Source organism: Ciona robusta, chromosome 8 (genome assembly GCF_009617815.1).
Source record: "Ciona robusta chromosome 8, ASM961781v2".
Lineage (NCBI taxonomy): Eukaryota > Metazoa > Chordata > Ascidiacea > Phlebobranchia > Cionidae > Ciona > Ciona robusta.
In genome coordinates this window covers 2,615,260-2,630,595 of record NC_143242.1, presented here as the reverse complement: position 1 = coordinate 2,630,595, position 15,336 = coordinate 2,615,260, and the positions used below count along the sequence as shown (strand labels likewise).

Here is a 15,336-nt window from a genome sequence, read left to right as displayed (position 1 = left end):
ATAGCTCTAAGCTAAAAAGTGATAAATTATGCATTAAATTCAAGTCGATATAATTCGTTTGTGTACATACTTAGCCACGGTTTTGACAGTACGACATCCTCGTTTTTTGTGCCATCACTTAAGCAGCTGTTTCAGTATGGCAGTGCGCCATCTTGGAAATTAAACCGTTCCTGGCACACCAGCTTCCAAAAACAGCTTTCAAACTGTAACACCTGCGTTTCGCTATCACAATACACAATGTCCGGTTAAAGTTATTTTAATCAAAACTCGTAAACCGTTTTGCTTGCGTATCTCTGAGTCAGAAACGTTTTATAGAGATAAAATTTCCAAAACAACGTGGCTCTGCACTTTTAAGGAATCAGATATTGCATTTATGAAGTTGTTTTGACCGAGTTCCTGAAAGCAATAATTCAACTTTGCAGACAAACTAGATTCCAATCAGTCTGGCCCGCTAGAGAAAATCCATATTCGCACCTACGTATATAGTCTTCCGCTTTCACGCGACGCCTTTGTCGCCTCAGTAACAGTTTAAATATAGACCGAACTTGGCCAGCTGGATGGCCGGTGACAGACCATTCGTGGGAAAATACTGTTCTGTATGACGTCACACAGAGTAGTAGAAACTGCATGAGATAATATTTTTGTTTTGACTGCTGTCAAGTTTTAAAAATTGTTTTTTAACAGGAAGAGTATATTTAATAGTATTTTTATTCGTATAATAAAATCATTTTTACTTTCTACTGATATGACCAATTAGAAAGTGCTGTAAGTTTTAAATAATTTCCTTGTTTTTTTACACCTGTTTACCACACCACGTAAAATTTAACAATGTTATGTGTTCTTGTCTTGTTGTTGTTTATCTCCGAAAACTGTTTTCACCGATAAAGCTCGAGCTGTTATAGAGCTAATTGCGAGCTTTGGCGCAACTTGCAGTTCGTGCCTAATCGGAAACAAGCGAAACCGATCGCAGTCCATTGTCCTTAGTCGTAGCGCAGTTGTGTTAGAAACTGTCGCCGATTTCGCACAGTCTTTGTTTACAGTTTCGCTTGTAGCTCGGCGCAATGGAAAGTGCGTATCTCTTCGCGTGCGTCTATTCACTGCACACCCTTATCCCGCGGCTGGGCAGAATTAAGAGTGGCGATCGTCTGCATCTACCCGGCTGCAGACCCATTGTCGCTTCTTGCTTGGCGGGGCCGTGAGAACTGGGCTTCGCTCGCTACGGTTCCGGGAAAGTTTATCACACGTAGTGTCAATCTACGTTTAATTGAGTTCACGGTTCCAAACGAAAGTCATATCAGTTGTGCATACTAGTAACAGGTACTGTTTAAAACAAGTCGTGGATTACCAGCGCGTACAGTCAGTTGAGCAGACAGAAGTGATCATTGAATCGCATTTTCGGCGTACAGTTGCGAGTCAGTTGAATAGAGATCGCTCCATTGATATCAATAATTTGTGTTCCAGTTTACATTGACGTGGTAATTGCTGCAGGATGTATAGGCGTGACAAGAACTCCCAGACTTGGTTGTTTATTCGCATTGTCGGTGATAGGTGCCGCAAATGCACCGGAGAATAAACTTTCGCATGAATAACACCCGTGGATATAGTTACGTTTGCAAATGCGATTCTACGCTCTGTTTTACCGATTCTCGCTTACCTCAGCGATTTTAACAACCACTCTCGCAGTGGTATGGCTGATTTTTGACTGTTTAAACTCGTATGGGGTGCGGCAGAAATCGGAAGGTCCAATTCCGCACTAATCCTAGGTATAAACAAGCAGTCGGCTTCACCGCGGCGTAAAAACACACAACGCTTCGTTTGCATTGGCTCAATCCATCACCGTGTACGACGCTACCTTGACGTCTCAAACTTGCGTTCGACCACTTCTTAATTAAAACCAAACTTTCCCATGGCGTCGTGATATCGTCACATACGGTGCCGGACTTTGGAACTTTCGCCACGTTTGCTCCTGCAAGCCGAAAAGCACACGGAAAACTTCAATAGCTTTATGTTCAATCAGACAAGCTTTTAAAGCGGTCGATTTAAGGCGATACCTAAGCCGCAGGTTTTGAGAGTCACGAAATACAGTTTTCAATTTCCGTCGCACCAAAATCTGGTTTCCGCTTGCGCCTTTAATCCGCAGCAAACACTTCGTTGTTGGAATATTTCACCTATGTTTGCTCGTCGCACCAGCTGGGGTGCCCCACACGGCGCATTCCCATTCGCGCTGGATTAATCGTGTCTCAATTGGCCATTGCGGGGCAAGCATCAATCTCCTTCAAGTACCCAACACCTTCGGTACTTTACCTCACAACGGTTGGTAATTTATAGCGATCGCAAACCCCTAGTAAGTCACTGATCGCTGTGACGTGACCCAGGACCAGTTTGCATTCTTTTGTCGAGTCAAAACCTGGAATATTAATAATAACCTGTGGACCGCGTTAACCACGGACTGTTAAGCGTGTAAGCGGCAAATTCCTTGTCGGAAAACCAACGCGACGCAACTTATTTCGTCAACCCGTTGGTCGTTTGGCTATCCGTAATTTATTACTCGCAAAATGTGTGTTCGTCTTGCTATCCCGGTTCCGTAGTGGATGTTGTCGGTTTCTCGATCGTTTGCTCAAAAAGAGAGAATCAAAAATGATAAACGTAAGAAAAAGGCGATACGTTGTTTAAATTTAAGACGCCTCTCGCCTTTTCGCTTTACCAGTCGCCGTGTGTGCGTTGGTAACAGAACGTGTACGTACAAAACTACCGTTTTGTTATAGAATCGGTTCAGTTGTTATAAATGTAGTTAAGGTGTAGGAAGTCCGGCGTTTAAAAATATTAAGATTTTAGCAGTGTATATTAGTGAAAGACATAGTAATCATATGGAATATATAAACTAAGGCAGTTATCGAAATAACTAAATCTAAAGCATTTCGCGGTTCATTATTCATCGGGCAGTCGTCGCCTAAAGCGCCAGACGCGGAGTCTGATTTTCCGGCCAAGGATTTTTTGCCTTTTCGGTCTAACTAAACTCTGTTTTACAGCCTAGTAGTACTTAAGTATAGCAAGTAATGCTTGTAGTGGTGATTTTAACTAGCCTTGGAAACAGTGGGATTAAGTTATCAACCGCGGCTGCCTTTTGCATTTAGGAAGTGCTGCGTTCACTGTAAGTGTTCGGTGTCATACCACATTGGCCACGCATCGGAATACTTGGATCGAAACCGTCGTTTCAGCAACTGCAGCGACGACAGTCTTATGACCATGCCAGCGGCCGCTACAGAGCAAACGCGAGGCACCATGCCTTCAAACATCGACCCTAAATCGGCGGGACTTGACCAGGACATCGTCATTCGAGGACCGACAGAAAACCGTGTACGTCGACGGCAATCCCGAAGACAAGCGTCGGTGAGACATAATCGGAATTCCGCGTCGGACGAAGAGAACGACGGCGACAGCGGCTGCGCTTTGGAAGAATACGCTTGGGTGCCACCGAATCTAACCCCGGATCAGGTTGGTCTTGTTGCGCTTATGTTACTATAGACTCGGCTAATGGGCTGCGGGCAGACTGTGCATGGTTTCTATTGCGTGTATGGCCCACCCCATTACAGTGACGGTTTCTCAAAGAGCAAGTCCTCGCCCGCGGGCACCGCGCGCTCTAGCGAGCAGATCGATACCGTTCCAGTGCCAAGTCAAATACGCTTGATAGGCGAGTACAAATTCGTCAATTTTTACGGCGAGACATCAAAGCTCGCCCTGCCACGTATCGGGCGAGCATGCCGCAGGAGAAGCAATGTTTTATGACCGCGATCCTTGAACGCCCTGGTGAAACACGATATGTGCAGGAACGCAGCAGCGAACATACACATCGTCTCACAGGGTGTTTGTGTCTTATGTGCGCTGCTCGCCTGTGGTTAATTTGCGGCTTTATGCATGACGCCTGTCTTGATATTTCGTCGATAAACCCGGCGCCCGCTTTTTCCATTTAACATACTTTTCCCCTGCGCACAATCTATGGCCGAATGCACCGGGTAATAGGCTCAGTTTTAAAACAACACGTCGTACCGGTAGCCCTCGTTCGTCACACTTTATATGCTACAGCCCAGAGCTCATGGATTTTAATGGGATCCGCTATCTAGGCCGACCCCCGCTCTCCCAAGGAAATGTCCACCTTCCAGTCGAGAAAAGATAACCGCTCGCCAGTGCGACGCTTTCCGGCTGACAAATTGTGTCGGACCTTGATAGCATTCCTGTTCCCTGTCGGGCCCAATTAACTCGGTTCGCCCCGAGAAACTTGAATAGGAATAGGGATAGGAATGCTGGTACACACCGCAAGCCGTACAAACGCTAAAGTGCGATCTTATCGCAGCAAATGCGAATTTTATTCTCAAACCCGCTGCCCCGATCAATCTTCCACTCAATTCACGTGATGTCTATCTTGGAGCCGACTGCGAAAACTTCCTTCTTACTTTTTGCTCCCACCTTGTTTCTTCTTTTGCTCCTACTCGCGAAGAGAAAATTGCGCGTTCGGCAGAGGGTGGGGGCCCAGAGTTCAGATTGTAAACGCCTTCACGCCTAATTGCTAGATGTAAAACCGGCTATCAAACCGAAATTATGTTGATTAATCGTAACTGTTTGCTGAGACAACACCCTTTTAAAAACACCCAGTTTTAAGCATGCTGTTTTCATAGGTCCGTTATTACTTCACATCTTTACCGGAAGACAAGGTACCACTGGTTGACAGTATTGGAGACAAGTACAGGGTTCGCCAGCTCTTACATCAGTTACCACCGCACGACGACAAGGTAAAAATCCCTCGGTGATTTGTGTGTTCAACCAACGACCTCGCACCAACGCGTTGTTAAAATACAGTGTGCTCTGTAAAACGCAACAAAGCGTTACTGTTTGCCTTGTGATCAGTACGGGTAACTCCTAATGTATTCGCGCGAACCAATTCGTCACGGGTTGTCCAAAGCAACAATTGAAAAATCATGCGTCGCAACCCGCTGCTGGCAGCAATTAAACAAAGCGAAATAAAAGCGTAAACTGGGGGTCGGGCGGGCAAGCGAGCAGCGTAAACAACCTCAATGCTACCTGTCTTTGACCGGAAGGCCTTAGCGAGTTCATCGTCCGAAGCGATAGCTTGTTGGACCATAAATCATGCGCAAGTTAAATAGTACAGCTCTCGCAAATTAGTTCTAGTTTCCCACTGCGCGATTGTTAAAATCTGCTCCAGTCGAGCGCAAACAGACATGCTGCTGCGTGCTTTGTTCAGTGGCGTATAGCAGCAGACTGCGTCGCATTTAGCAAGGAGACGCACGGAAAGGTTGGGGAATTATTATAAGTATAATAATAACCCACAAACTAATTTTTGTCTGCGGTCGCAGGGTAGGTGGCTGGTTTACCGTCGCTTTCATGAGGGCCTTACTAATCGACTCGACCCTTTGTCCGCGAACGACAGGCACAAACATACCTGCGGTGATCCGTCATTGAAACGCGACGGCTTCGCATAAAGGGCCACATTCTCATTGCCGGCGAAGACGGAATCGCCCTATCTGCAAATCTCATAGATTAAGCACCGCAGTGCCCCATTAAGCCAGCTATCTTACATAGAAGCAGTCTAATGGCCACATCGCTTTCGTGCTCTTCTTCCAAGCAAATTGTGTTAAAGTTACAATCCCGTGGCTGCCCGACAGCGATGCAAAAGATAATAAGGATTCTTGGGCTTTTAACGCGAATTATCGTCGGCGATGTTTTGCAAGCTCGACGGCAATTTTCGGGCAGGTGTTACCGCGGCGGCGTAATCGAAAATCAACGCCAGGAACAATGGTGACGGTCTATAGTGCAGCAACATTTTGCCGCGGCGTTGTATCCCAGGTCTCGGAGGCTCCTATTTTAGAGAACCTGTAAGTTAGCAGTAAACGAAAAAACCAGCCAAGCAACCCGATTTTATTACTCGACCCTCGCCGTACAGCTGAGTTGCTGTAAACCTGTCCGGCGCTCGATCTGTTTTACGGCACATCTGGGCGGAAGCAAGATTAAATTGGCTGCGGTTCAAATGCACGGAATTGGACGTCAAATTTTATGACCACTTTCTCAGTCGACTGTGTGGCCCGACAGTGGCTAAATTGAGTAAAACACGAAAACCTTGCTGTATGTCAAAGCGCGGAAAGTAAATGATTTACTTTATCCGAAGTACAGCTATAGGATTTTGTACTTTCGTATCCCACCATGAATCTCGCTTACACTGCAAATCGTGGCTACGACTGTGACGTCAATTCAGCGTCATATTTCACTTACGTCGGACGTTTATGACGTCACAGATACAAGGCGCAGGTGTACACCTCTTATAGTTATACAAGTCGCACTATTTGTTCTTAAACTATTTATTACGGCATTGCTAAGACGACTCAGCCACGCATTAGTTGGTCGTCTGGTCGTATTAGACTTGTAAATAGCCTCAGCCTTGTGGGGATACAGTTCAGCGGTTCAGCTAAGCAAAGACATTTGACATTTCTCCTGAATTATACGTTGTCATGTTAGTAATCCGTAATGGTTAAGAAGGCCGTTGTTAAACACATGTGAAACCGCTTAACGCTTTGCACGCCTTAAAGATGCTTTTCCACGTACTTGAGACCTATTTTAATTCTCGTCGTGCCAACAAAGGATATTTCTTGGCATTTTCGCTTTGCGGAAATTTACTATAAAAGTTTCAGCCAACATTTGCGCCTTAGTTTCGGAACAAGTCCATCAGATCTGTGGGTGCCGTCGGCATATATCTCCACGTCAAGCAAACCGTTGGGTTAATCTCACTAAGGAATGATAAGGGGATTACAGGTTTAACTGTGCGCGTTGTACCATTGTTGTGGACATAAACTACCTCGACCTGCAAGCCGATTAAACAAACTACAAGCCAAGAAACGGATATGCCCAGCAGCCGTGCACACCTGCTACAGATCGTTCGACCGCGCATAATGTCCCGACAAAGAAATTCTTCGACACGGAAATCGGCAGCAGCGTTCTTTTCATACTTGGCGTATTTGCTGCTGGATTTGAACTTCCCTAATCCTGTCTTGCCCCGCAAAGATCGGATGAGAGACTAGACTCACGCCCCGACGGCCGGCCCCGCTTCGCCGCGGCAGTTCCTTTGTTTTCCCGGGCTTGTTATGGAACGAAAACAAGCAGGTTATTTCATCCACCCAGGGCAACCACAGCCCCACAACAAAGCCGGCTCCCAAGCTAGCTTTATTACATAATGCTACTGCAATTACGTGTTCGCTTAAGAATTATCGTCACGTCCCAGCCTGAATAACACCGTGACCCTCACCGCTACTGGTATACAGTGTTCAGAAAATAAATCTCCAGCCAGCCCTTGTCGGCGAACTTTCAAAGCAGCGGCAGCTTACCGTAAATTCAGAAAGTTGTTTACCGTACCAGTTAACCGCTACCCCGCGCCGGGATCTTATTATCGTTATCTGCATCCGACCAGCGCTTGGTTACTCGCGGGCTAGATAAGCCTATACCTTGCTGCATAACGAGAATGCCTGGCCTAACGATCCGTTATTTAACTCCTAATTTCTCCATACCCGTTCCCATTACGGGCAGAGTTTTCGGCATGTAATTGGACGCACATGCCTCCGCTGCCGAAGATAAGAGGGATTACGGAGTGAATGGTTTTCTTGTTTGTTGCAAATCCTTGGCAAATTCTCATGCCCAGCTACACGACTAACAGCGTACTTGTTTATCGGCGAAATGACTTTCGCTGCGGCTGTTTAAACCGCATTCACAGCTCGAGTTCGCCAATTTAAATTTCGACAGGTTCATGTTCGAACGACAGCATGGCAATCGCATGTTAATCTCAAGAAATTCGTACCATTAAAATCGGCGATCTTTACTGTAAGTGATAGCCGCATATTTTAACGGCGGTTTCGGAAGAAACAACTTGAATGCTGTATAAGGATCATTTCGGCTTCCGAGACGCCGACCCTTCTCCCTAATCGAACAAGCCAGACAAAATTCTTAGCTAACCACACTGCCAATGTTAGGATGCGTGGTTAAGTACATCATCAGTGTACAGGACTAAGACAGTTGTTCTGTCGGCCAGCAACGGTGTAGGCGTTAGCCCTAAGGGCAATGCGTGCCAATTCCAGCGCGAGTTTATTGTGCGAATACCGCAACCTGTGCGGGACAAAGAGCAATTAAAATTCGTGAGTTATTACAGCACGCGTCGTTGCATAGGATTGGATTATGATATCGACGCCTGGCATATCACAAGTCAGCATATGTCAGTAGACGCATGGGATATACCATCTTCGATTTTTGCGCTGAAAAATTTGGAGCAATTTCACACGACTTGATCACGTCGGGAGATTCTCAATTCTTGCAGTGACGGTTTTATGAATAGAACTCGTCGGCGGAGTTTCCATTGGCCAACGCATTGCAACGTAGTGGTCACGTCGTCATAGCGATCGAATACGCGACTCACCAACGTGCAGATGCCCCGCAGTGATGGCGACCGTCGGACAGAATTAACCGCGCCTATTTTAGGTGTCCGCTTTATTTCGGTCGCCCAATGTGGCGACAAGCCGCACTGTTTGGTGCCGAACGAAAAATAGCGTGGTATTTCGATTTTCTGATATTTTTTTGTATATATTTAAGTACAAAGCAGCGCCTTGGGTATTTTAACTCACTCAGTATTTTAAAATGGGCAACTTATTTTTAATTTCATAGTTATTATGCGCATATATAGCATGACAATAATCGGACTGCAATTTTTCAACCAAGGGTCTTCTCTGTTAAATTTAATCGTGCGGTTCCTTAGAGACAGGGAACAGGTTTTGCCCTGATGCGGGGAATGCGGCTGCTGTCATGCTAAGCCTATGGTTTCTTTGTTTCGCCGTCCACTCTAATCCAACTGTTTACGTTGGTAATGCGGATACAATCCTTCGGTGCGCGGAGCGTTTTGCGGATTATCCAGAATGCACATATTAACGTGTAGCATGGCTTCTTCTTCCAGTCGATATATTACTTAGCAGGTATTATATTAAGCAGTGATCAGCGTCGCCTGTTTAATGGACGGGTGTCTGCTCTGACCATCCGGTCGGCAGTCTGCTTATCGTATTTGCTTTATCGGACCCGGATTCAATGTCCTTCATTGCGCTAATGGGATGAGTGTTCACAAACTGGCGACGTTGCGCCGGTGCGTAATCGGCTTAGCGCTATTGTCGCCGCGCGTTAATTTGACCGTTGGTAATTGTCTGTCCGCGTAAACGTGCCGGTGTTGACGGAGCCGACATACGGCCAGCGTAGGGGAGGAAACGGTCTTCTCTTGCCCATCGTTCCTGGCCAAGCTAGCTTGGTGATAAACGAGCCGGCGAATTAGCTGAGTGCAGAAACCCGAGCTGTCTTGCTCGACGGCCAAGTGGCTGTGTATTCAAGACATTAACCATCATCCATCACTTGAGCGTATGCGATGACGTGACCGTTACAAATATAGCGCAGACGCTGCCTTGAAACAATAAAGGGTCGAATACGCTTGCCAACTCTGGCCAAAGATAACTGCTGTGTTGTAATTCTTCACCACGTATCGGTTCAAATCCCGTTATCCAAACAGTCAACCACGGACTGGCTGCTGCTTTAGCCCTCGCGTATTGTCCTATCGAGTTCAGCAAATCGCTAAGGGTTAAGTGATTTGTGCTGTACCCTGCGAGATGCGATCGACGATAACAGACCAATGTCTGAGTGGATCTCTCGCTAAAATTAAATGCAATTTTCAAATACATAACACAAACGCCGCGCACCAGCAGTCTGGGTTCTGAAAACTAGTTTAGAAAAGCAAAACCAATTCGCCCTGAGTCACTCCGCCTTTATTTTCAGCGGCTTTCCACCCGAGATAGCATTGTTTGAAGCAGTGTTACTCATTGTCATAAGTTAGTTAGGTCACGAAATCGTTTGTTTATTTTCCTAACCACAACGTCATTTACCACAGGTTTGTTACTGTAATGATCTTTCGGATGAGGAGAAACGAGAACTCCGTCTCTTCAGCGAGCAGAGAAAGAAGGACTATTTGGGATGCGGGAAGATCAGAATTCTTCCACTTAATACTCCTGGAACTCCCTGTTCGGAGGTAAGATGGTTATTTAACCTATTTTTACTATTTAAATTAGATGTTTTATCGAGTATTTAACGTTTTCTTTCATTTTAGTGCGGAATACTTGTAAAAGGGGGTGACATCGTTGCTGTTGCTTCAAGAGCAGAGCCAGGGATGTGCTGGCATCCAGCCTGCTTCGTGTGCTCTGTGTGTAGAGAACTTCTAGTTGATCTTTTCTACTTTTACCAGGTTCGTGTAGGCGACTTACAATAATAGGTCTGTAGGATTAGATTAGTTTTATAATTCTACTTCTCTTTGATAGGATGGACGTTTGTACTGTGGACGTCATCACGCTGAGACTTTAAAGCCTCGTTGCTCAGCTTGTGACGAGGTAAGCCCGCTTAACCTTCTGGTCGTGTTATCAAAATATACAACAGCCACTGACGATTTTGTCGTTCCCTTAGATCATTTTCTCCGACGAGTGCACTGAGGCAGAGGGCCGACACTGGCATATGGATCATTTCTGCTGCTTCGAGTGCGACCAGGTGTTGGGCGGACAGCGCTATATCATGCGCGACGGGAAACCTAACTGCACACAGTGCTTTGAAGCACTTTACGCCGAGTATTGTGATATGTGCGGCGATCTCATCGGTAAGTATTCTGCCTTTGACGGACATTGCTTGATTGTTCCACTTTACTTATTTCCTATGTAAATATATAAATTGCTACACCACAATTCTATATATAAGCGTGAATCTATATCTTTCAGGTCTAGACGCTGGGCAGATGCAATACGAAGGACAACACTGGCACGCGACAGATAATTGCTTCTGTTGCAACCGCTGTCGCAAGTCTCTACTCGGGAGGCCTTTTCTCCCAAAACACGGCCGAATCTTTTGCTCGAAAGCTTGCAGCCTTGGCGAGGACCCTGGCCATTCTGAATCCGATTCCCAGGTACTTAAAATGAAATTTGAAATTCCAATTTGGCAAAGTCGAATTTCAATAAAATATTTATTATTCCTGCCAACTTTAAACCCAATATAGATCAATCGGACAATTTATTTCCCGAGCTATGTTTATATTGCGACGTAACACGTATTTCAAAGCCGACAATCGGAACCCTGTAATACATACATTATTTATCGGAGCAATAACACAACACTGGTGTTCAAGACCGGTTGGGGCCCCGGGTAATTGCGACTTAGTGTTTCACGCACAATAGATCCCCGGATAAAGCTGACACTTTTAGGGCAGGACATAATTACTAGGTCTAGCACCTTTGCGTAAAGTTCTATAATTCAAACGTTACGGTCAATGGTCATGAACAGAATGGAAGACGCAGTTTCTATTATTGTTACGCCTTGGGCGGCCATTGAAAGTAAATTGCGCCACCACTTTCGACTAGACGTAATTCAAAGTCTTAAGATGTTTATTTTAATTCACAGCATAGCTCATCGCAATACGAGAACCCGCAACTACCAACTTCCCACAACGTACGCCGCAGCCTTAACCTTGACAATCTTTCAATCCATGACAAACCGTGGGAAGACAAGGGCGAGCTGAGTCCTGCCTCAAACAATGTTTTCATCGATGCAGCAGATATGTACCCGACATCGGCTGCTGTCGCTGCTAGTACTCGGTACAGCAAAGGACATACCCGACCGTCCCACCCCTACCTTGACGGTATGGACCCTGTTAACGCAGAAATGGTCACTGAAAACGACGCTGGCTTCAAAGGCGCGGCAACCTCAAGAAAAACTGTTACCAATTCGGTCACATCGCCTACCAGCACCGTATCGTCTCGAACCACGTCGAAAAACGGCGTGCAGTTTCCGCAGAACACCTACAACAGCACCGACAGTAGCGGTTACAACAGCAGCAGTACATTAGACGCAATCGAGCACCAACAAAACGCAGCTCTCAAGGCCGCGATGGGTTCAAACTACAGTTATGGAAAATCGAAGCAAACCTCATGCTCAAAACGGCCCCAAAACGGCGAAGACGGTCACGTTTCAGCGACAGAGTTTACCCCATTCCACCCTGCCGCGCCCCGAGCATCGCCACCGACCATTATCGGCAGTCGGAAACTAGCGCCCGAAATCAAAAAGACAATCGACTCGCTGACTAAAGCGACCGAAATAGACAACAAATCACCGCCAGTCAACGTAGCTTCTATGCTGCCCAAGTCAGCGGTTCCCATTCCCGCCCCTCGGGCCCGATATGCCCCTTCCTTAACCCCCTCCCCACCTAGCACCGCGGCATCGGAGCTAACAAGTCCATGGATGCACAAAAGCCACGCTCGCACCGACTCGCCCCCAGACTCGCGGGAATTTCCCTCACCCCCTGTCCCGGTCCCCTCACCCCCCACGGAGAGCAAGGAGCACAGCAGCCCCCTCCAGCGGAGCGTCAGCGAGCGACTTGCCAACAAACGTCGCAGCAGGGAACCCATCAGTCTTCCTGAACAAACAATATCTGAACACCCACGATTACGATCAGGTAAGTTGAAATGCTTAGATTAAACTGAAGCATACTCAAGGAACCTGTATGTAAATTTTTGTAGCCTTTGGGGCCAAGAACATCCAGCCAAAATTTATGGGACCTCACCTATATAGAATATACCATATTTGTACAGCCATTAGCCAATAGTTTATCCTACCTTTTTAACAAAAAACATTTTTTCAGATGACAAACACGTTTCTGTCGAGAATGATAAAACCAGTCCGGAGTTAAAGAGCATATTGAAGAAATCTAGAAACCCGTCCAAATCTTTCCGAAACCGTGAGCGTGGTTCCTTGTCAGGATCCTTAGATCGCCTGGAAGAATTCCACCGTAAGTTAATGAAACAATATCCAACCCAACCACAATATGCCATGTTTTGACCATTGTTATGCTTTGTCGCAGGCAAATCCGATGTAATGAAATACGCCTCTGACGATGAGGATGGTGCAGGGTTCGGAGACGCACAAGGGGACTTCTCCAGTTTCCAACGCGGGCAACGTCTTTACAGCAGCGCTCGGTTCCCCGAAGAAGTTACCGAAAAGCCTCGATCGCAAAATCAAGGCGGGCGACCAAGGTAAACTATAGTTACTATATACACTGCATGCGAGGTCAAATAGCTCAATCACAATTTTGAAATAGCCTAATTATTGCACATTTGTTGATTTTTTGCACACAAATCTAATTCGCACTTTGCATGTTTGCACCAATCAATAGATCGCAGCACAGAACGCGTTTTAAGGATAATTCAGCGCTCGACCGAACGCACAGCGCTCTCAATTTGGACGAGCTCGATTGCGCCATCGCGCGACGAAATCCTAAACCTGGAAAGACGTGCAGTAAATTATCTGGGTTAGTTGAAAAATTGATTTGCATGCTTAGTACAGTAATCTATATAAAAGTGAAATCCTCACACTTGTTTAATTGGATGAACGTGCAACACCGTAACTTGCACACAAATAAAAAATAACCTAATTCATTTTTTGAAATTACAGAAAATCAACGTGCAGCAAAAAGTTAAAGCGAACGCGATCCACCGACTTCGCATTTGAGAGGTCCGCAGCCACTCCTACGTCCTCCCGGAAGAACAGGAGGACCAAGAGATTCGTTGAAGACGAAGAGGAGGATGGGTGGTGTTCTACTTGTACATCATCCAGTGATGATAGCGACTACGAGCGCTGGGACGGTTTGGGGTAAGTCGGGTCTTATTTATTCCCAGTCTTCCTTATAGTTGAATTTTGATAGCAATTTTAAGGGTGTTGTAAAATTTATTTTTGTTTTACAAAACTTTACAAATTGAATTTAAACGATCAGGTTCTCGGTCTAGCTTTTACTGATTGTACATTTTTTCACGTTTTGCAGATTCGAATAGTAAAAGAATGTAACAGAAAACTTCTTGTTGTATCATTTTCGGAATTTTAACCATGTTTTTCTTTCAGAACTTCACCCCCAACAAGCCCACTCAGTGCTATGAGAAGAGGATCAGCCCCGGTTGGTGTTCGAGTCAACATGACACGTCGTCAACCTCCCCACCCTTTCCTAGCCAATGCTGATTCGGCGCTCGCTGCATCAGCAGCTGGCTTTAACAGCAATGGAGTTTACCGACCTTCGATGCCTCGCAATTTCTCCACCACGTCGCATATGCGCTACAGGTAATAAATAGTTCCATGTATTGAGTAGGCCATGATAAGTCCAATTATTCACTTTATCTTTTTTTCTTCTTTTTTTAAAAAAACTTTTTTTTTTGTTATTTATGACAATGATCTTTTTGAAACAGGCGGAGACAGCAGAAAAAGCACTGTATCGTCATGTAACCACAAACGCCGTCACGAAAACGAGCGAAATTGATCGAAAAAGTTCCGAAACTAAAAGTTGGCGCTCCCAGGACGCCTCGTACCTCCCACGCGGTGGCAGTAAAGCACGCGAATCCGCGCCCATCGTCGATACGAACACGTCAGCATAATTTTTCAGTCAAACAATTGGTGGTGATTGTGATGTCACTGTGTAACGTGCACGCATGTACAATGCTTCGGTGTGACGTCATAATGTAGCTGGCTGTTTAACTTATTCTTTTGCTTTTATTTTTAAATCAATATGTCGAATCGATTACTTACGAATTTTTGGCAACCAGCAATCTATTTTCGGCAGAGTGCGTTCTTGTTCGATTTGCTTTTTTAACACAATCTTTGCTTTTGTGCTTACTGAATCTGACCAATTTTTGACCGTTAGCAAATCGATTTTTCTATTCTCAATTCGCGTTACCTGCATTCGTAACTTTGGCAAACGAGCGATGAAGTTCTTTTCCCAATATTTTCGCATCTTACATTTCTTGTGTAAATCTTTATAGATATCTATTCGTTGGCCTATTCCGAAGCCGCGAGCTTTGACGGACCAATCTGTCCGTGCGTCACTTTGTCTTTTGTATTCGTAACATAAGCCAATAGAAAAACGAGCACCAAAAATATGACATGTAGTCTTGTTTATAGGAAATATTGAACAGTCAGGTGATAGTGGTATACAGACTGCAGATTTTTATAAGATGGCAGCAAATAGAATTGTTTTTACTAAAAGCGATATAGTAGCGTTTAAAATAGTTTAAATGTAAATCGTAGCAGAGTACATACGGAGTAGTATGTTGCGCATCATCGGCCGCCGTGGCAAAATGATTAGCACGCCTGCCTATAACCCAAGGGTTAATGTCTCGTCGCTGCTACCATTGTGGTATAATATGTATTTGGGCAACACACCCAACTGCAATTGCTCAAACC

At 45.5% G+C, this 15,336-nt stretch overlaps 1 protein-coding gene across 1 annotated transcript; it reads left to right on the top strand.

Moving 5' to 3' along the window:
* Window positions 1-3,027: 3,027 nt before the first annotated feature.
* On the top strand, window positions 3,028-15,030 carry LOC149732253 (uncharacterized). Its single transcript, XM_089883580.1, is given in 15 exon segments — window positions 3,028-3,495; window positions 4,674-4,787; window positions 9,971-10,108; window positions 10,187-10,321; window positions 10,395-10,463; window positions 10,537-10,723; window positions 10,842-11,026; window positions 11,518-12,568; window positions 12,755-12,901; window positions 12,974-13,145; window positions 13,286-13,420; window positions 13,564-13,761; window positions 14,008-14,192; window positions 14,195-14,220; window positions 14,346-15,030. Coding segments are annotated over 15 exon segments (3,183 nt in total). The 5' UTR covers window positions 3,028-3,240; the 3' UTR covers window positions 14,532-15,030.
* The last annotated feature ends 306 nt before the right edge of the window (window positions 15,031-15,336 follow it).